General features: G+C 42.1%; 1 protein-coding gene across 1 annotated transcript in view; it reads left to right on the top strand.

Moving 5' to 3' along the window:
- Positions 1–22909, top strand: part of LOC147269091 (protein kinase C-binding protein NELL1-like) — a 254959-nt gene that overhangs the window by 217511 nt on the left and 14539 nt on the right. Inside the window, exons 15-16 of the mRNA XM_086179487.1 lie at positions 7194–7289; positions 17756–17896. Coding sequence (XP_086035613.1) covers positions 7194–7289; positions 17756–17896 — 237 coding nt within the window. The remainder of the gene's footprint in view (positions 1–7193; positions 7290–17755; positions 17897–22909) is intronic.

Here is a 22909-nt window from a genome sequence, read left to right as displayed (position 1 = left end):
TCCAAAATTCAAATGGCTGACTAACTTGCAACGCCCTTTACCCTTGAGCTCTTTCCAGAACAGAAAATCTGTAAAAGCACCTGGTGGAATAAATTGTCGTGTCAGCGGTATTGATCAACCACCCTTTCAACCCGCTGCCGATACATTATGCCAGTAAAAATCCTCCTTAATGCGTCTTTAATCCATGGCGATCACTTGGCCCGGCTTGTTATCGTCTAGTAAGTGCGACCATTCATCTGTGGTGTTAGCTAAATACCCGACAGAGAGTTCGGCCAAGAGTGAAGTGCCTCGACGCTGATGCAGAACAAAGTGAGGCATTTGCTTGAGTAAATGGGTCGTCGTTGATTCCTTTTTTTTAGCTGAGTTTCTAGCCTGCTCATCTCCTCTGCCAGAGGAGTTTTACCTCTCCATTTAAGCCTGCTGGTGTGCAGTCATTAGCGCAGAAGCTGGGGGGGGGCTGTCTTCCCCTGAGATCAGGGTTTGGGGTTAGAGTGATGGAGCGTTCCGAGATGTAATTCGCATTTCCTCCTGATATCAGCATCTGCTGGTGGTCATGCTTAGATTTAACTGGCTGCATTAATTTATTTTTATTTTTATTTTTTTGCGGGTTGGAAAACTGCAAAAGAAATAAGGATATATAATTGCTTGATAAACTTCTTGTGGTTAAAGTTTGAGCTAATGGCCTCCTTACACATCCAGCAGATAAGGAGTAACATTGCCACTCAGCTGAGATAATTATAAGTCCAATTCTCTCTGCTGTAGTGATCACATCTGAACAGTCGGTTTGGGCAGGTTCAAAGTGTGCAGCTGTGGGAAAGCTGGTTTGAATGAGAGCAGCTGAACCATAATTCACCTCTGACAAAGATGTCAGTGTTTACGCGCTATGGAATTGTGCATATATACGGTCCAACATGGCCCTGACCTCAGCTACAGCTCTCGCTCTCCTCAGGGCTACATGGAACTGTCAACCAGCAAATACACAGATTTTATTACCTTTATATTTTACTGTCCACTGATTTATTCATTCATGGTGGAGGTGAAAATCTGCCAGTAAAATTAAAGGCCTGGACCCTAATGTTCCACTTTTTACATTATACATTTTGAAAACATGTATGTGATGTGGAATAAGTTATGTCAAAGTGCTTTCAGGAGCATTTATTCATTTTTTTTATTTATTTATTTATTTGTCTGTCTGCCATATTAGACAAAAATTACGAGCCCATTTTTCACCAAACCCATTGGAGGGGTGTAGAGTGAAGGAAGAACCCATTAAATCTGGGGGCAGCACTTGATCTTTTTTCAGTTTGATGTTCTCCTGCTTGTGGGTCATCAGGATCCATCTCAAATTTGGTCAGAAAAACCTTTAGAATTTGGCTAGGGATGGGCATAGATCTGATTTTTACGATTCCGATTCCATTTTTCAATTCTGCTTAACAGTTCAGTTCTTTATTGATTCTCATTTGGTTGGTTAGTTACCTGCACCATTAACAGCAGAGGACGTGCCAACGTTGCCGCTGCTGCTGGGTTGAGATTCACTCCGGAGCAGATCAAAAATGCGACATTCACCCAAAGTTATCACATGCTGTGAGTGCAAATGTTTCTGCATACTGGTAGTATTTCCTCCCTTTGAGGAAAGATCCACTTTGCCAGTTGCCCTGTTGTCATCCTTTATCTTGAAATGTAACCAAACTTTGGAGTGTTTGTGCCACTTGGACGCCATGTCTCCTGCTGGCTGCACAGGTGAATGACATTGCTATGCACATTGCGTAGCTTGCATAAGCAACGCAGCGTGTGTGGTGACGTCATTCACGCCCACTGGAATCGTTAAGGGAATTGTTTGCAAAATTGACAAATGATCCTCTCAGTCAATGTGCCATAAAGTCAGAGATTGAGCTAAAAGGCACACTGACCTTGGTGGTATTATCAGATACATCTGGATATATCAGGTACATGCCCCCTGCGCACAGTGCCCCCTGTCACATGACACGTAAGGAAGCATTTCAGTCACATGTAGTGTGTGTGTGTCATGTGCATAGCTGTAATCCACTAAGAGGCCTTCAGGAAGAGATGGGGTCATTATCAGGAGACGAGGAGACGCCTTAATGCAGCGCATCACTGGACTGTGATGTACTCAATGGGACGGTAATTATTAGCTCAGTTCAATGCTCTCTTTTTTTCTCCTTTTCATATCAACTTGCATGTGTGGTATACCCATTTGCTTCCTCTGTTAAATTCCTTCTCTTAATTCTGCGATGGATCCTTGGATGCCCAACGACTGTAAATGCGTCTGTTAGCTACGGCGCAGACTGGAATGATTTCATTCTCGCCACCCACTGGAAAGCAATCTAGGCCCGTAATGGGAAACTCAGATTGCAAATCCATGGGTATAAGCATGTCTGGAGAAGTCACGAGTCAGCAACAGGCTCAGTTAGGCAGTGAGATAGTTTAGCTTGAGGTCACGGGGACAACAATGAAGGAGGGCGGTCTCCTCCCCCTAGCAACACAGCCTATATGGGTGCTGCAAGGAGGAGGCTGTTAATGTAATGTGGAGGTTAAGCACAGGGCGGTGTGGGAGAGGGAAATGTGACAAATGTGGATAGAAGGTAAGAAAAGAAAAAGAAGGCGGTGTTGTTGACATCCTTTATAAAAGTGAGAGATTGCAGAGGCAGGCCATATTTCCAGCAGCATGTTAGAAGTATGTAACTTCAACAGTAACTTCATGTTCTGGTGTCAGTAAAGGAAACACGATTTTTTTTCTTACAAGGAATGAAAACTGAACACAGAACAATGCACCACGTTTGTGTGTTTATATTTTCAGTTGTGTGGGTTGTTCTCTGTTCTGGCTCTCTACACGTTTTTTTTTTTTTTTTATTTTCTTCTTAAAATATGACTTGTTGCCAGATGGAAAAAAACATTTCTCTACAGTCAGTGTAACTAAAAAAGATGATCTGGCAAAGCAATTCTACTTCGCAATTCTTCTTATTGTCTCACATAAACAGATGTAATCATGATGATGATTAGACCAGAACTGAGACGCAGTAGTCAAAGAAAATAGAACGTGCATCTGAATGAATGTGCCTCTTTTCATCGTCTTTTGTGTCCTCTTGCCCAAGTCAAATTAGCACTGGTTTGATCTCTCAAGTAGTAAAAGTCATAAATGCGTGAGAAGAAAAACCGCTGGTGATAAAAGAAATGTAAGACAAGATGTTGACTTGGTCTGCTTTTTTTGTCAAATGGGAGTCACTGATGATTGACACATTTGTCTTGTAGGTTGTACTCCATTTCAGCCACACACATCTACATTTACTTGTGCTGTAGCACTCATAAAGGGCTGCAGACCTGGAAGTTAGCATCGTGTGACAGGCCCAAAAGCCAGAGAATTAGGCTGAAAGTAAACCCTGTGACAAACAGAAGTTTATGAGACTCACATATTTTGATGCATGCTAAGGCTGTGCCATGCTGTCGTCAAAGTCGCCACAACTAGCTTAACGCTGGTGATGATGTTTGATGTTCAAAACGACCTCTGTAGTCTCATTTAGAAACTTGTCATTATGAAGATCCACAAAGACTTCAAAATTCATTCGTGTCATATTTATTAGCACATTTTGTGACGAAGGAAAATGTTAAACTATCCCAAGCCATAGTTAAGCACTGACATTATTTTAAGTATTTAACTTAAAATCCATCTGAAAAGCTCATCAACGTTGACACGAAGGAACCAGACTCCAACGATGCTGGCGTATTTCCATTTTCAGTCTATACTTCTTCTCCATCTAAGAGTATCCTTCAAATACTGCGGTTGTGATGAGGCCAAGTAACTAATGAGTCATGATGTGTCATTAACCCTGCCTGGTTTTCTGTTTCTCAGATGGAAAGTTCTCATTGGGTGTCTGTGTTCCACAATGTTCTGATTGGCAGCTGGCGTGTCAGTCACACATAGAGTTGGAATGACCCACGAGAAGACACAGTGGTTGCCCGTTGGAGTCGCATCAGAGCTACTCAGGCCGCACCAGATAAATACTGGCACCAACAAGAATAGTAGAAGAGGAATTTGTTTGCCAAAAATGAAATAGCAAGATTTCTTGCCAAAATAATCGTGAACATCGCACATTTTACTGCTGAAGTTCATTGACTGGTTGTAGGTAATAAACAGCAACAATGCTAGGAGCTTCATCATCATTTGTATTACAGTATAATGGTCATCGTGGGTTCGTGAGTCGATTTTCACCCCCCGCCCCTACCATCCTTCGAAGTCATTAGTGTGTGAAGCGGGTGGCGTTATGCTGATGGTGTTTAAATGATAATTAGAGTTGGAGATGGATTGAGTCAATATAAGTGTAATTAATTTTTAAGTGTGAGGTTTATTAGTACAGAGGCAATCAGGCTCCTAATGAGGGCCTGATAGAACTTCTTAAATAGTGGAACCAATCAAATTAATAGCTTCTGGCATGGAACTCTGATTTTATTTATTGCTTTTACGTGTTTGTTTGTTCTTTTTTTTCCCAAAACACGATGGTGATCATTTACAGGAACAAATTATGCGTGTTCAGATTCATACACAGACAAGCTGCTGCACATACACACTGATATTACTCAACATGTATGTGACTATAAATAGCTCTTCAGTCCATTAAGGCTCATCTTTCAAATCATGTCATTAATCAAGCTTAGAAATACTTAGTGATTTCTCTTTAATGAACTTGCTCAATTAACCCTGCTCTTTTTTTGGTGGGGGGGGGGGGGTAATCCTTCTCACTTGAACACTGACAAACTACTCTTCCTTTCCCTTTGTCTTTTCTTTCACCCACTCGCTCTCCCCTTTTTGTTTAGCCGGCTATATTTCTCTATCATAGCTCCTCCATCCATCCCTTCTCTTTTGTGTGTTGGCCTCAGCCGTATTGATGTATCACACAGCACGCGCTGCTCACAGATCAGATCAGTCATTTGCACTGCTAGGCTGCTTCCAGTAGATGGATGTGCACACGGGTCCACACACTCACACACACACACACACACACACACACACACAGTGAGAAGGTTTTCAAATGACTGAACTGACAAATGCAAAGTAGAGGAGGGAAATGTCACCTCATGAATGTTGCAGTCAGCTCTGAAGACGATCAATAACAATAACCATCACCTCACCGTTTAGAACAAATCAGATCGGCTGTTCATTCAGGTCACGCTGGTCCTAGATTATTACCATCAGGAGGTAACGTCTTTAACGGCCACTTGGACTAAAGTCTATGGAAGCAGGGAACTTCAAGCTCAGGTAAACTCAGGTAAACTACTCTTGTGAATAAAGTAGTTGTCTGCCTGGTGCTGTGCAGTGGGTGAACAGCTGCTAGCTACCGCAGACGGGATTGATGGGCCAGCCACTATGTTGTACTGTAAACCGAAACAGAGAGCTAAATGTTATCTGGTATTAAAGTGAGATATATGGAGAGGTTAGCTGCATGGTAATTAGTGCACCAGATCAGATCTGATCTGGAGGTCTGGCTGGAATGGTGTTTGGAATCTTTGATGGGTGTAAACAAAATCAGTACCTGCACAACCATCCTTCTTCCATCCTTTGGATGAATACAGAAAGAAATGGGCGTCAAATCTGCCCTGCTGCTGCTCGCCAGTGCTACACATCTCTCATCAGACGCAGGCGACGGCAGCGGAATATTTGTCCGCAGCAGTACAGATCAAGCAGTGCCTCACGGATGTAATCCACCAAAGGTTTGCCTTCAGAACATGCTCCACTACTCATGATTCTGTCCTCACGTCCACAGAGACCAGTTCACTATCATAGCCTTTACAATGCCTGAACACATGGGTAGGCTTCACAAGCACCATTATCTCATACTTGCCACGTTGACACCTGCACCACATCAGACTCAAGCAGGTTTTCCTCTGGAGGAAGACTGGATCTTCTCTTATCTGGATCATGTGTCCAGATACTGCACACGTTATTTTTTTATACCGGGTGTAAATGGGGTCTTATGTTATTGACAGAAAAACAACCAAGCTGAACGGTTATCGGACTGAGCTGTTGTGAGCTCACATGTCTGACATGACTTTTGTCTCTTTGAGATGCTGCCGTTCTCACTGACTTTTTGATATGCAGGCTGTTCTCAGGATGAATCTGAAGTTATTCGTACAACAAGTTCTACTGTATATTTCACAAGATAACTGCAGGAGGGGAAAGGAGCGAGACATCAGGAAATTTGCAGCCATGCTTGAGGAAACCGAACTGCGCATTCTCATCAGGACATTTTCAGGTGTATTAAGCAGGACGGTCGGGACAATTTTTGCCGTGTTTCTGGTACCAACATCAGGGAGACAATTTGGACATTATTAGCTGTTGCTAATTGTTTATGTCTATTTTAAGCTGAAAAGGAAAAGAACCTCTGACGTCCTCATTGCAGAGGATTACACATCTGAAGGCTGTGAGGTTTAACTTTGTTGCTGCCCAGCTTCTAACACCCTCCAAGTGAGAGGTGAGCGGGCTACGATGGAGCCAAACCCCTGAGACTGTGAGAGCATGTCTATCAAAGAATGAACCAAAAGAATCAACTTAGGCAGTGCTGCTCAACTATGACAGATGATTCTGTTCCCTATTGAATGTGTTCAGAAACATACTTCAGTGTTTGGTCATAAAAACGATCTTATTTGGAACTTGGCCTCCTTGTCGGAAACAACCAGAAAAGCCCCCAACGATGCTGAATGCCACTGATGATGATGTCTAAAAACATTTGCTGGTTTATTTGTTGACTTGTTCCTGCCAGTGAGAATTAAACAGCAGTCTCCAGCTGCATCAGCTGTCAAAAACAGCCGCGTTCACTCGGTTCACAACAGGAACAAATAGCATCAGCACACCAGACTATTTTTATATTAACTGACTTCATTTGATTTATTATTCCTCTGGTCATGACTATGGCCACTAGATGGCGTCTGTCCCTTCACCCTAAGTGTAGTTGGTTTATGCCACTTGTGACCTATCAGGGAGGACAGACTCATTTTATCAGGTCACCCGACTACACGCTCCACATCTGGAGTACACACACTCACACATCCATGATTTATGAACCCACACCAGAGACAAAGACACCTGTGGGCAGGCAGTAACTCTGGATGAAACCTTGAATCCAAAGCTTTTGTCATGCAGCTGTAAAATATAATTTCCCTTCTCTTTTTCCTCCTTCCAGCCTTCTGTGAGGAGGGGTGCAGGAGCGGTGGGACCTGTGTGTCTCCCAACACATGTGTGTGTCCTTCAGGATTCACAGGACGCCGCTGTGAGACAGGTAAGGCCTGAAGATGGGTCTTGACCCCTCACCTGTCTGCTCCTTCTAGCCGTCACTCCTAATTAAAGCTCAGCTGGATCACATTGTTTGTATTGAGGTTCAGATGTAATATGGTCATTAAGTCTATCTGTTTCCTCTGTATTTTGCTCTCTCTCTCTCTCACTCACACACACACACACACACACACACACACACACACACACACACACATTCTCTTTCACGCTCCATCTCAGAAAGTCCTGTGTTTAAATTGGACATTGCAGAGATTGAGGATCCCAGGGGAGTTCCACTGAAGGACAGATAATTCTTCTCTCTACCCCCCCCTTTTCTCCTTCTGACTTCTTCACATTTCCTCTTTCGTTTTCATCCCCTTCTGTTTGACTTCTTCCTCTCTTCTCCCCTTTTCCTTTGGTGTCTTGGACTTCTCTTTTTCCCCTCCCTCCATCCCTAACTCTCATCTTCTTGTCCTCCATCCTTGGATTTTCTCTCATCTCCCTTCCTTCCTCTTCTCTTTGTTCTCTTACTTTCTTCTACATCTCTCCTCATGTCCTTTTCCCATTTTCTAGTACCTTGCATTTATTCTTGGCTCCAAAGCCTCATTTTACATCATTCACCCAACATGGATGGCACCCACATTCACTGTGCTGCTGTTCACAGCACATTCACAGCAGGTTACACATCACATACACGTGCACATTGTTGTTATTAACGATGTAACCAATACTATTTGGACTTTGAATTGATTTCGTTTTCATGATACTTCTCCCAAAAAGTGTAATTTTACCATTCGTGTACTCACAAATAGGAATTGGCTCAGCTGAATGTGCTGGCTGGTCACCCTCAGCTCTACCGTCAACTTACGCCAAACTAGAAATGTTATAGCTTGTTTGTTTTTAGCTCTAGTCAGACTGTTTTGTTGATTACTGAGTAGGTGATTGAATGAAAAATATGTGGGTCATATTGAATGATGAGCTTGAGAGTTTGAAAATGGATGTTTCTGGCTAGTTTTTTTACAGTAGATGTTGTTAGCTGACAGATTCTCCGTTAGCCTCAAGCGTTTTCTCGCTCTCTCTCTCTCTCACTATGTGTGTGTGTGTGTGTACAGGAGGAAAATAACATCTTTGTGCCTGCTTGTAATTTAATTTAACCTGCCAGTAATGCACATGCATACGTCTTCATGACAAGTCTGCTGTCTGTGTAGGATATTCAATCAAACACACTATAACCTTATTACCGTTTATCCTGCTCTGTCATTAAATCCTGCTTTTCTTCTCAGTAAAAAACACTTCAAATTTTATTATGTAGAAAATTATACTGAAGCTAATTTAGACTCTCTCTGGTGTGATCATTTTTCGCAGTAATCAGTGTGCAACACATTTGATAAAATCTGACAATGACAGAGGACTAATTTACATGGCAATAAACAGCCTCAAAGGTCTGTTAATTAATTAACGTGCAAGTTAACGCCTCAGTGCTTATAACCGAAAATTACATTTTATATCCAAAGGTATCATTTCACTGATGTAATATGGGACAGACGTTAAATTAGATTGTTTGGGTTTTTTGTTTTTTTAAATGTCGACAGTGTATTCGAAGTTTCTGTTGCTTCTCTTTCACCATTAACCCATTTTCCGTGTGCACCTGCTGGCCCTTAGAGGATACTGTGTTAATATCACATTGTACCTCACCAAGGTATGAAAAGGTATGTGTATGGAGGTGTAAGAGCCGCAGAGAGTGATGAAACAAATCACAGGAGAACAAAGTTGCAGTACTTGCTGTAGAGCTGTGTATTATTGAGAACTATTCAATGCTAATACTTTCATCAGTACCTTAATTTAGGAGCTGGGTCCTGACTCAACTTTTCTAATTCAAAACCATTGCTACAAAATGACAGTTACATTAAAAATCTTTGGATTTCTGGTATTTAATACATAGAGGTGTTTTATAACATGAAAATATCAACCAGTTGACCAAAAAAATGTTGCATTATCTCTTTCAGCTCTACGGTGAAACATTTTCAAAAATATGAATATGCCCCAGAGACAACATCATAGTGCCCTTTGAGCCAGAAACTGAACTCTGAATCGCTCCGGATGTCTCGATCATCACCATATACACGTGTTGGCACCTTGTGCAGCCCCCTGACTGCCTACTTTCTATGAGCGTATGTGTATGCGTGACTGGGGATGTCTCATAGAATATTTTGAGTGATCGGTAGACCACTGGAGCGTTAACCAGGGTTTTAGGGCCAGGTTAGGCTTGATTTACATTTTTTTTTTTCTCATGAATGTCCAAAAGTGCCCTGATCTTGATTAGAAAATATTCTCGCAGCTATGTAGATATTCTGACTTTTGATCATGATGTGATTGCATAATGTCTTATTTTGTCATGCGCATGTGTGTATGTGTTCTTGCATCATTCTCCCATGATAGTTCCATGTCATTAGAATGCTGTCAGGGCTGGCGGGGTCGTCCTTGAAGTCTTACTGTCGTCAGCTCCTACGGGCTCTTCTTTTACTCTGGGTGAGGCGTGATCTCTGTGTCTGTCTCCACATGCCTCTGTCTGTAAATCCAGTCCTTCACTCCGTCTCTGCTGCCCTTCACTCCTGGCTAACAAGGCTGGTCTTCTCCATTTTGGTACAGTAGCACTGCAGGAAGTTCAGAGCATCTCATTACAAAGCTCTCGGGAACTGCTTCAGTTCATGTGTGTTGCAGGTCTCTGCTGGATTCAGTCGCCTCACATCCACTGTTGCATCCGTGTTTTATTTTCAAAAAGATTTCGAGAAAGGATCAAACAGGGAAAAGCTGAACTTGTTGGATTTCATGACAACCTTTTTTGTTCATGTAGTGTACTGGAAAGTGGAGTTAACTCAGTCTGTAAAACACATAGTGAAATCCAGCATAGTTTACATGCGTGTGTCAGAATATGAACAGCAGGAGCGAGTATGAGTGCATCACTGGAGTAATCCCATGCAGCTCGTGATGACCTATATCAAACCACTCAGGACATCCACAGTCTGACCTGCTGGCCTCTCTGCTGCTCCACTGAAGCAGTTGGGGTGTACATTTTGCCTCTCTTTGCCTCAGGAAAACGTTTTTGCTTTGTTTTGTTTTTCTCTCCTGTGACACTCATGTGACACCAGAATGCAGAAAGACCTCTCTGACCTTTCGGTCACAACTGACATCTCTGTTATGGAAAGCAAAAGAAATAGCATCTTGCATGTTTTATAAACAAAATAAATAATTTTCAATGATGTCATCTGGAAAGTAGAGCATGAACGCACACATTAGATAAGATGTCGCCGAAGTTACAGACGACTGAGACAGGAAGAGGTTCTAACTGTTGGATTTGATACGATTTTTGTTAATTGCTCAGCTCTAATATACAGTATAGATACGTAGCAAGCTCAGAGACTGGCCATAATTGACATTTTCATTTCAGCTTTTATTGTGAAAAGATCAGCATGAGTTTGGTTTTGAAATATTAGTGGCACCATCTGTCTGTCCAAATGAACGAGTCCTTTCAGGCTGTTTTCACAAACATTCATCTGGTCAGACTAAACTGTGTGTGTGGTTTTTGAAACTAGTCCAATGTCCAGTCAGTGGAGAGAGCAAACTCTGTGTTGGACAGATGTCTGCCAGCACAACTGGAGATGCAGGACAATGTTTAGACCACTGAGAGCAGTAAGCTAGGGCCTCGGTTTGGATGGAGGCTTCACAAACAGCGTGTTAGTGGGATTGATCCATTGTTATAGGACGTGCTTCACATGAAAGCGTCCAAAATTTAAAAAAAAAAAGAGAGAGAGAGATTTTTGACCAGCAAATATAAACTGTAGCACCCTCCAAACACCGATTTAGCCCTCCCTCTGTTGTAGCAAGCAAATATTTTGTCAGGTGAACTTTGATGCATATTTATGTGCAAACACAAAGCCCACTTGTTGTTCCTATGGGTAGAACCTTTTACTTCACCTTATGTTTCAGTGGGTTCATAAGGCTGAGACAAGTCCAACTACGTAAAGCTCAGCAGGCCCAGGAGTCTCCCCAGAGTTCAGGGATTATTTTAACAGTGTGGATTAATTCCCATTTCCTCGCTTTGCTCAAATTTACAGCCCTTCACAGTCCATACTGTCATAAAGTCTCCAGATATCCCCGTCGGGAAAATCCACAGAAGTGAAGCCCCGCCGAAAGGAGCACACGCCTTGGTTTGCATGGTAATTAAAGGGAAATGAGGGGAATGTCACTTCCTCCAGCCGTGATAAAGATTGATGTGTGTACGTGTTTGTGTGTGTGTGTGTAACACATTGTAACACACCACAAGGTCACCTGTCCACTTTACTGCCACAGAAAAAGAGGGTGGAGGGCTGTTCACACCTGCAGCAAACACACACATCAACTAACAAGCAGTTTTATGCATGCTGAGCAACTGAAATTACTGACTGTGTGTATGAAATTAACTTTTATTACATTTAAATAAAAAGGTCACACCTGGCAGGACTGATGGGGCTTTAAATAATGTCCTCCCCGACAAAAGACATTCAAGTGCCCCAGCAGTGGAGCCAAATATGGCCGATGGCAGGTTGTTCACTTGCAATCGTTGCAATGATGCGTTACACACTCAGCGTTTATTCTAGTACACGTATATTGACGATTTAACCTCCTAAAATTGGGAATATCATTTCAAAACGACATTGTTGCACCTATTTCTATTTCCAATTTTAAAAACAGATTGAAATCCCTGCACTTCACAGGAGTCCTGGGGGAGCTCTGTGATTACATTTGGTGCTGTCGGAAGTTTTACGTTTCTTTTCTCTTCTACTCATTAGAGGATCCATCGATCCAGACCACTGAATGCTCAAAACTCCTGACGAAAATGAAAAAGATTACAAGACAATCAACCGTTTGAAGTTGCAATGTGTCATGTATTTGCAACTTTCTGTGTTAAACCTTCGTCAGACTTATAGTTTGTGACAAGAAGCTTTCGAAAATTGGTTTCTCATCATCACAAACCATTTGCCTGATGAATGTCCAGCACCAAAACATCACACACGAATGAAATGTGGCATATTTAGACAGTGTGTCGAGCTGACTGGGCAAAGACAGTTTTGGGGGGAAAAAAATGTTCATCGTATTCAAGACATTTTATTGAAAATTTGTCAAAGTAATGATCACAGTCCCCTGGTCTGTCTCCAGGAGGTCTCCTGTCAATAACTGGTCAGATCTGGTAGTTAATAGTTGATAGTTAATAGTACAAACATTTGTGAAAGTTTTAAAATCCAAAGTGTTTTGGTCCATACAGCTAAAAACTATATATCTTATGATTTGTTTGACCGTTTGAAAGAAATGCAGCAGACAAAAATGTCCTGCTGCCTTCTGATGCTCTTAGATGACACTGCTGATTTTTCTGTGGGTGTGTGGGCGGAGCTTAGATAGTTATGTCATTTCAAGGATTCATGGGAATGTCCATTCATCCAGTTTCTATACCACTTAACCGTTAAATTTACATTTAATTCAATTTATTCATTTATTTAAATTTACGTTCCTTTTGAAAGATGCTTGAATTTGGGTGGCTGCAGCTTCTTCAGAGGGAAAAAAAACCTGGTAACCTCCATTTTCTTCCGCTTATCCTGTTAAGGGTTGGGGGGGGGGGGGGGGGGGAGCCTATCCCAGCAGAATTCTTTAAGCATTACCAGGTTTTTTTTTTCCCTCTGAAGAAGCTGCAGCCACCCAAATTCAAGCATTTTTGTAGTCACGTAGCTTTGGATGAGTCACTTTTCATACATTATGTTGGCAAAGAAGGCAGGATTATTGTTATTAGGACGGCTGGCAGTGTTGTCACCTGTTTCCAACTGGGCATTACTGCTTTTCTAAAGCCTCTTTCAAAAGGAACGTAAACACGTATTCATGCAAAACAGGTGTTTTGCTTGAAATTACAAAATGTGGAGCCTCAAAAACACATCTATAGGAGCATTTCATACATGAACAAATTAAAAGAAAATGAATAAATGCATCTGATTCTTGAGTCACCCTGATTATATCATCATACGCTATAGAAAGGTTTGCAGCAGCATGTGTGTAGTTTCACTTGGCAGACATGCCTACAGTGGTATGTCCCTGGTGTGTAAATGTACTTCATGTACAGAGCTGAGGGCCTGTGTGCTGCCACGGTGGCGGATAGAGACTATATGTGTACTGTTGCAGGGTTAAACAAAGACACTCTCACACTTGCAGTATTCACATAAAACTCCAAGCAGCTTCTTAAAATTTTGAATAAGATGGATAAATTGATGAGCGTTTCTGGTGCTCATGTCTCACTGCACTTCTGTGCGTACAACTCCACCACCCTCACTCGATGACCGAACCCAGTAAGTCTTCATGTACTGATGTTCTGTGCACCCGTGCTTAGGAGGGAGGGGTCATGGATTTTTTTTTTTAGAGGTCAGTCTACCCCTAGTTGCTCCTGATGGCCCTACGACGAACTATAGAAAATGGATGAATGGACATTCCCATGAATCCTCGAAATGACATAACTATCTAAGCTCCGCCCACACACCCACAGAAAAATCAGCAGTGTCATCTAAGAGCATCAGAAGGCAGCAGGACATTTTTGTCTGCTGCATTTCTTTCAAACGGTCAAACAAATCATAAGATATATAGTTTTTAGCTGTATGGACCAAAACACTTTGGATTTTAAAACTTTCACAAATGTTTGTACTATTAACTATCAACTACAAAAGATGTGTGTTCTCTCGGTTTGTCATTCATTTCATTTTTCAAAGAAAGATAATTTGATGTGTCCTTGAAAGATTCACAAATCCATCCATTTTCTACCGCTTATCCTGTTAAGGGTCGTGGGGGGCTGGAGCCTATCCCAGCAGCCTTCAGGTGAGAGGTGGGGTTCACCCTGGACAGGTCACCAGTCCATCACAGGACCAACACGTAGAGACAGACAACCATTCACTCTCACAGTCACACCTACGGTCAATTTAGAGTATCAATCAGCCTCGTCCCCTCTTGATGTCTTTGGACTGTGGGAGGAAGCTGGAGTACCAGAGAGAACCCACACAGGAACAGGGAGAACATGGAGACTCACACAGAAAGATCCTGTGATGGAGCCGGGACGGGAACCTGGAACCTTCTTGCTGTGAGGCCACAGTGCTGACCACTGCACCACCGTGCAGCCGAATCACAAATCCCGAGAAGCAAATCATGTTTTCATTAGTTAAAAACTGTTTTTGTTTTTATTCAGATTACAAGCCAAAACGAGGGAAAGAGATTGTTTCTTCTTCTTAAATGTCCCATGGTTGAAAGGATTGGAGGTTTGTTCCAAACAGTTTCTTCCAACTTTGTTTATTTAGAAAAAGAGAAAAAAACCACTTGAGGTCAAGGTCACACCAACTTCTGGTGTACTTTCTGAAAACAAATGCAGAGACTGATCATTTTTAGGTTGAACAGAAAGTGACACAGAAAAAGAAAGTGATGTCTTGTCACACCTTGGTATAGACAAACACAGAGACAACTTCAGAGCCATCCAGACTCTTGTCTCTCATCTGAATTTTTCACCCCTTTCATCTCAGTTCATCTTCTCAAAAGCTCTGTCATCTTAACTTCTCATCTCAGCTGCTTTGTCATTTCAGAACCCAGCCCCCCAAACTCAGCATCCCACTCCTTCAGGCCACCAGTGATCCACATCCATCAGAGGGACAGCTGATGGCATAATCGATCCTCAAACAATAATACCTACTTCCAGACAAGCGCACACATATTTTTACCTTTATTGTTTGACGATTCTCAGCATGCAGGACAGCCTCAGTGATGCGTTCTCTGTCATGCACATGCTCAGTGCTGTTCATTTGCTGAAGACTTACCGGAGCTGCCCTCAGCCGCCAGCCAGCTAGAGATCTTTGTATGTTTCAGAGGGATGTCAGAGAGGGAATCTTTGGGTGTAGCTCTGACTGGGTCTCTGACCTGAGAGGCTGATGGAGGGCAGCCCTCCAGGCATCTGTCACATCTTATTACTTATGGAGCAGCAGGCCAGCAGAGCAACAAAATCACACACTGCTAAACGGATCACCCGCAGTCTCTTTTTTCAATCTGTGGACTGATAAGAGAGACTGTTGTGTGTGTGTGTGTGTGTGTGTGTGTGTGTGTGTGTGTGTGTGTGTGTGTGTGTGTGTGTGTGTCAGAGGTACTGTATCAACTCTGACTTTCACATCAGGGCTGGGAGAACCCGTAAATGTTCCTTGCATGAGAGCAAAAGGCCAGATAGGTTCTACAGGACTGCACGTGTTGATGTCATGTGGAAGGTCTCTTGGTAGCAGCTGTGGGTATTGGAATACAATAGAGTAAAAGGAATCTTGGCAGTACTCTACAGCATGTCCAACTAGTTCAGTAACATCAGGGTGCTGTCTGAGGTGCAGCCCTTCAATTAGACAGGACTTTACAGTAAAAAAAATAACCCATAAATGAAGAAAAAACATGTTTTTTAATGATATTTTCAGGTCTAAGTAATCATTAAATCAGCTTTAACAGCTGAATAATTTCCCATTGAAATATTACATATCAGTAGATAAAATGTTTGACATTGCATGCAATGTGCAAACAAAAGAACTGCTACATGTAATAGTATTATGTGTGTTGTTAAAATAAAGGAACTTGGATCGAGAATGCATCCAAATGGGTCAGTTACCAAGTAGTGTGACGGTAAACTTTGTGGTTGGCTTTTGCTTTGATGATGCAGCTCAGCTGACTTGAACTTCTAAGGAAACACTTGAAGGCATCTCTGCTGTTCACGCCACATCTGCTGCTGGATTGTTCATGGGTCAAAGCCCCTGCTTGATATGCTCGTACTTGGTCATACAACATAAAAGCCTTTGATTTAAGACCATTCCACCACAGCTAATGAAGTAGCTGCAGCAGTGTGCAGCAGAGAGCAGTCCTGACTGAAACGTCCTGCATGGATTAGACAGGGCAAATTATCGGGTGAGTGTTGGCTGTTGGGACTTGTTGTTCCTGTGATTTATTTTTTATTATGTTGATCCCTCATTTGTCTGATGAAGACCTTGATTGTCAAAATGCTCATCAGTTTTATCTATAATGGAAGAAATCTATCTTTCTGTTTAGATGTGGTGATCAAAGTAGTCACAGACAAATGAATACCAAGATCACAGTCAGAGATCGAAGGTGACGTCAGATAAGAGAGACTTATCTTATATGAGAGTATTCCAAATAAAATCACTGTCACAGTATCTACCCGTTCTAAACAGGCATATTTTGAGAGGGCACTGACTCTAAAGCCCCGAATCCTGGGAGCTCTGACTCTAATCTCAGATACTCAGGCACTTCCCTCATCAGTAAAAACGTTAGCTTTGATGCCAGTGTGCAGACGGATCCATCTTTCCTTTTTGGGCACATCAATTGAGTAAGATGTGTCCCTATTTGTCTGAACACCATTTGGACCGATCTCTCTTCTGAACAAAGGGATGGCATTGATATTGATCTCATTGTCAGTGAGAAACAAAAGAATAAGAATATCTTTCTTAGAGCAATAAATAACAGTGACGGTTATATGTCTGCTGGCTGTATTATGGAAAGTAAATTCTTTTAAGCAGGGGTGTATGCATCATGACTTCTACTGCATTAAGTTCAGATCTACTGCGTTTGTTAGAAGTGCGCAGATCTGCAGTTAACCTCTGCTGATTTCACAAGCATCCAGACCACATGGTTACTCTATAAACTGATAAAACTCTACAATCCTGTGAAAACTGCCTGGTGGTCTCGTAGATTTGCTTGGGAAATGAGGTTTCTCTCCTATCCTCCTTGAAAGTATGAGATCTACACAAACATGACAGTTAATGAACAGTCCCAAGATACCTTGCTACGGTTTGCATTTAGGTGATTCAAAGTGTGACTGAAGGTCATGGTTTAACTATGTGTGTGTGTGTGTGTGTGTGTGTGTGTGTGTGTGTGTCTGTCTGTCTGTCTGTGTGTGTGTGTCTGTGTGTGTGTTGGGTCTGCAGCCAGGAGTGAGAGAGCTGCAGTTGAGGGGCAGAACTCACATCATACATAATGGATGAGAGAGATTTAGTCTCCCGAGAGGGAGTGAGGACCTACCGCCTCTGGGTCGGCTGTGTGCGTGCTCTTTGCTTGGCGGGCAGAGCCGGCAGAATGAGTGAGGAGCAGAAATAGAGAAGTGCATGTAGGAAACAACAATGCTGTGATCTCTAATCGACTTGTATTCCTCCTGTGGCAGAGCGGCTGTCTAATATGGGGAGCTGCTGACCCAGCTCCATGAGGTGGTGGTGGGCAGTTTGCTCTGATTGGATGAGTCCCCACTACTGTAACAGATCAAAGAACAGCTAAATACAATATCAGACAACTCATATGAGCTGAAGTGTCAGTTTCAGGTTCATGACCAAGAAAATCTATCTCCATGCTGATTCTCCTGGATGTGTGTGTTTGCATCCTCAGATATTGACGAGTGTGCCGAGGGCCTGATTGAGTGCCACAACCACTCCCGCTGTGTCAACCTGCCCGGCTGGTACCACTGTGAATGCAGAAGTGGTTTCCATGACAATGGCTCCTATCTGCTCGATGGGAGCTCCTGCATTGGTGAGCATACACTTAATTTAACAAATCCTTATCACTGCTTAAAGACCAGCTTCTCAGCCTTTGCATGTCTTCCATCTAGCTACTATACAAATGTTGTGTCTCTCTGTCAGTGTCCAATTACCCACCACCACTCCCTGACTTTCTCTTCACACCTTAATTATCTGGACTCTGATCAATGATCCTCTGATTGTCATGCTTTGTCAGAGCTATCATTTATACTATAGCACTATAGTAACGTGACACATCAGACCCATGACTGACAAGTGACAACAATGTATACTGGAGCCTTACATAGAAAATTAACCTCCTCACCCAACTGGGTCTACATCCCAAGGCACTGATGTCACAGTCTCAGACTCTTTTAAGGTGGAGGATTTTCCCCTCCAGAAACCCCTGAAATAGACATTGGTGGGGTGGAGGACCTCCATGCTCCCATACCATATCAATTTCTGCCATTTGTTCCAGCCCCTGTAGTGTCGCATAGCTATCACCACTCCACTTGGCCAGTGACAAACCGCTGGTGTCGTGTCTGAGGTGTCTGTGTTTGTCCTTTAGACCAAGTGAATATTTTTACCATATTTGAAGAAATTCCCTCAAAGGTAATCCTGAAATATCATGTACTACTATAAAACTATAAAAACACTGTTAACAGTCCAATAAACAATGACACGTAGAGGCAACAATATAGTAAAGAAAACAAAATCCTAATAAAAGGATTAAAAATGGTCCAACAGCAATAAGAGAATTAAATCTAAAAATAAATCTCTGGCTCTGGACAAAAACATAGGATCAAATGTAATAATGTGCGTGCGTGTGTGGTCGCTCTAACATGCTTCACAGCAATTGCATAAGAACCTTGCACATATTACCAAGGAAACCACCTCCAGTCTGTGTGTCATGTGTCCATTGATCCTTCCTCATCTGCTGTCCAATGGAGACAGAAAGAAGCAGTGTTGAAGACACAAACACCAAACACCAGACACCCGTGTTTGTCACAACAGACCACGCTGATTATGGATGAAAGGGGGAAAAAACAAGTTTAGCAGTATAATAAATGATTAAATGGCTTCACTCTGCTTTGCATTGCTTGCATGGGTATTTATAATGAAAAGTATTTTCAGTTTACAATGCTCTTATATTAATGATCTCATACAACAATAAAGTTTCAAACAGGCAAGGGGCAGTATTTGCCGCAGCTTTGACATTTCCTCTAAAGTCATTAGATGATTTTGATGATTTATTAGGCAGTGGCTCACAAACAAGCGCCAGGTATCAAGGAAAAAAAATGAAAATGAGAAAACAAATCAATAAAAGTCCACTTTACTCCAGCGTAGCGGCGTTCAATCTTCCTTCCACATCCAGATATTTGTTCTACTGAAAAGCTGTGAACGGCGGTAATAAGGTGCTCCCGGCTCATGTCTCACAGGTTTCTCCACTAAGCTCAGTCATCCACAAATGGTCAAGACATCTCACGAGCTGGCATCATTTTCATGCTGATGTTAGAACACGATCCAGAAATCATGAGTACCAAGTACCACAAAAACCTCCAGGGCCACAAACGTTTCAACTGGTTCAGGGTAGAAATGTGAGTCCTCAGCATATCGTTATCTCAAGTATGTCATCAAAGTACCCGGCAGCATCATGGCTTGTTGAGGTCAAGACAAGGGGCCCATCTGAGCTCCCGGTCTCTGATCGCAGAACTATTCAGTGACTTTACAAAACTCAAACAGAAGGAAAATTGTTCTGAATGATTAGCTGACAGTTCTGTCTAGCAGAGAGGGTGAGCTGGTAATAATTAAGTCTGAACTGTCATGAGACTTCACCAGACAAAACCTTGACACACAAAATAACATTCATGATTCGCATTTTTCTTCAAATTCATTCAGAAAATATATTAAATGTCTGATTCCTGCCTCGTGTAACAGACTAGACGTCCAAACATGTCATTATAAAATTTTTATACGCACATTGTTTTCATACTCTACAGTTTGCCCCTATAAAACATTGCAGCATATTCTATAAAAATGTATTAATAGAATGTTTATGTTGTGCCAATGTAGAACTTAAAGTGAAGTTTATTAGATGATTAGATTTGGCAGTAAAAATTCATCACAAAACCACATGCTGACTTGATGCATGGGAATATGCCGCAGTTTGTTGATAACTACGAATTTGATCATTTTATGGACTTTTGAATTTTGCAATGTGTTATTTTTATTTACTTGAAAACTTAATGAACAAAGAAGAACATTTTGACAGATCCATGCGTTTCAGCAAGGGAGTATTTAAAAGAAACTCTCCCGTTCTAAACAAACTTTGTAGCATTTATGGGTTTCACGGTGTAAGAGGAACACCTGAGGACAGCCTGATGGCTCTTGGTTTGCAGGATACTGTACGGTCAAGTTTTAAAACAGAGTGATGTTGCACCAAAAGTGTAGATGACATAACCACAAATTCAAAAAGCCAGAGGAAGCAGTGTGTAGTGGGGGTTGCCTGGGGTGTGTGTAGGTGTTTCACCGTCTTCTTTTGGAGAGTGTGTAACTGGGATGTGAATCTCCAAAAATGGAAAGTCTTTGTATTGTGGGTTTTATTGTGGCGGGGCCTTTCAAGTCATCTGTCTCCAGCCAAGTTCCAAGTTATATATATATAACAAGTCAAGTCGAGTCTTTAATCATTGTTAGTCAGGCAAGTTTCAAGCCCTCACTAGTCTGAGTCAAGTCCCGTCTCGTGTTTGCATCAGAGGAGTTACTGATGGGCCAGGAGACTTTACAAGCAGCATAGAACACATAAGTGTTCTAACTTCCGTGATCGCTTGGGGTCAGACTGGGGTACAATTTTTAAAAAAAGGGGGAAAAAAGGACAGATTCATTTGCTGCCACCTGATATGGCCAGTTAAGTAAAATAACCCAGTGCAGTGAATCAGTTTTCAGTCCGCTTGACGACACCGTTACATCAGAGATCTCAGCTCTCCCTAAGACCCCTGAGGGCCCTGAGTGAATGTTCCTCTCTGGTGTGTGTGTGGGTGTGCGTGTCACTCCTTAACCAGAGAGGTGTGTGTTGCCATGGCAGTGTTTCCTGCCTCTACTATGCAGTATCAGGCTGTAAGCCAACAAGGGAAATAAGTACAAATGACAATTTAACAGGATTTTTATCCTCCACAACGTCTCTGCCATAGCATCACGAGTCGAGAAAGTTTCATTTTGTAAGAAGGGAGATGCTTCTGAGCAGAGAGCTGCCAGCGCTCAGTGCTCACTTAACCATCAATATAAGATCAACTGCTGCAATTCGACCATTTTGCAGTGACAAAGCAGAGCGTATCTGTGCATAGATATGTGTGTAGGCATTTTGGGTATTAATCAGCCAGGATTTGGCTATCGGAGATCATTTAAGAAACAGTAGATATAATTGTTGATGATATTAATTGACTGGCTTTAAATTTCAATTAGTCGAGCTGGGGCACCACCCTGAAAGATAAGAAAATAGCTAATATACGTGTTGTTGTTCTTTTTAATCTAATGTTAACAAACAGTCTATGCTGTATGTTGTGTTGTGCCAAGTTATGGTAACCGGTTCACATGTTGTGTCTCAGTGCTAATCTTGTGCTCATTACTGGCAGTCAGTTGTCTGGTTTCACTGCTCTTGTTGACCCTTTACTTTTCATTAGCATCAGTTGCTAACAAATAAACGTAGGCAGGTAGACTCTTGCGTTCCTGCTGTTCTGTGGCAGATGCGTCTGCTCATAGCTCTGTGCTCCGGTGGATAATGAGAGCAGGTCGTTTTTAGGAATCGTAGGAAAGAGGATCATGGGAAGTTGAGGGTCCTTAAATATGTATGTCAGTGACCGCCCATCTAACTTCAAACATCAAGAGAAACTGAGGCAACAGCATATTAGAGGATTATTCCAATTCATGTTTTGAACATGGAGCAACAGTTTGTGCATCTCGGGGACGTCCTGCTGGGTAACGGGCTGTGAAGCTACTGAACACTTGCTTACTTGAACCATGACAGGGCAGCTTGTCACAAACCAAAGTCTTGGTCCTCTTAATTACAAGAAAACACCTCACAGCTGACTCCATCTTATCACCGGTAGATCCTCACGCGGTCATGTCTTTAAGCTTCAAGTGTTTTTGTCTAGTACTTTTGTCGCTGTTTTTTTGTCTGATTGTTGTTGTTGTTGTTGTGTTTTTTTGCAGTGACATTTGTGTGCAAATATGTTGCATTTAATTTGGATCTCTTGTTAAAGTTGGAGGCGTTGTTTCTTGGTTCCCATCCGTCTGTAGGATTCTTTGATCGTGAGATATCTTTGGAAGGCATGAAGGAATTTCTTCATATTCAAATTGTGGGACTCGAGGATGAACTGAACACATGTTGATGGTCAAAGGCAAAAGGGCAAGGTGACTGTCACCTCACACTTGCCAGTCTGATTAACGTGATATCTCTGGAAAACCTGGAAGGATTTTCTCCAAATATAGCTCAAACGTCCACAGGGGATTTTTGGAGGTCAAGGTCAACGTAACAGGCAACACGTGGTATTTCAAGTTGAACTATGGTCTACTAAAACATGGTTTTCTAGAATTAAAGTTGTATTGTTGAGCATTTAACACTGCAACAGTCTTGCTCCGTCAGTGATGTCACAATGTGAGCCTATCATCAACTTCAGTGTCACGTCAAAACCTTGTGTTACATTATTACAGTATTTTTGTAATTTTAGGTCCTTTTGTGTTTTCTTGTGTTGGATGTTGCTGCTCTATTTTGTATTAGGTTGTGCTGCACTGCTTCCCATTTCATCAGGTTGTATTATGATGCAGGCTGTTGCTTTGCATTGTGTTACACTGACTATAGACAAATTCGGGACCCCAGCAGCTGCGAGCAGCAGAGCTTTATTGCTTCTGACTGAGAGCTCCACGGGCTGCATTTCAAAATACATTTGTTGTGCCTGATGCTTTAGGGAGAGACAGGTGGCTTTAATAAACAGATTGTGTGTAAAGATGAGGATAATGCATCATAAAGTCC

Source organism: Aulostomus chinensis, chromosome 2 (assembly GCF_037954235.1).
Source record: "Aulostomus chinensis isolate RoL2024-O1b breed Wild chromosome 2, RoL_Achi_v1.0, whole genome shotgun sequence".
Lineage (NCBI taxonomy): Eukaryota > Metazoa > Chordata > Actinopteri > Syngnathiformes > Aulostomidae > Aulostomus > Aulostomus chinensis.
Note: the sequence above shows the minus strand (reverse complement) of the source record. Positions and strands in the feature narration are given on the sequence as shown.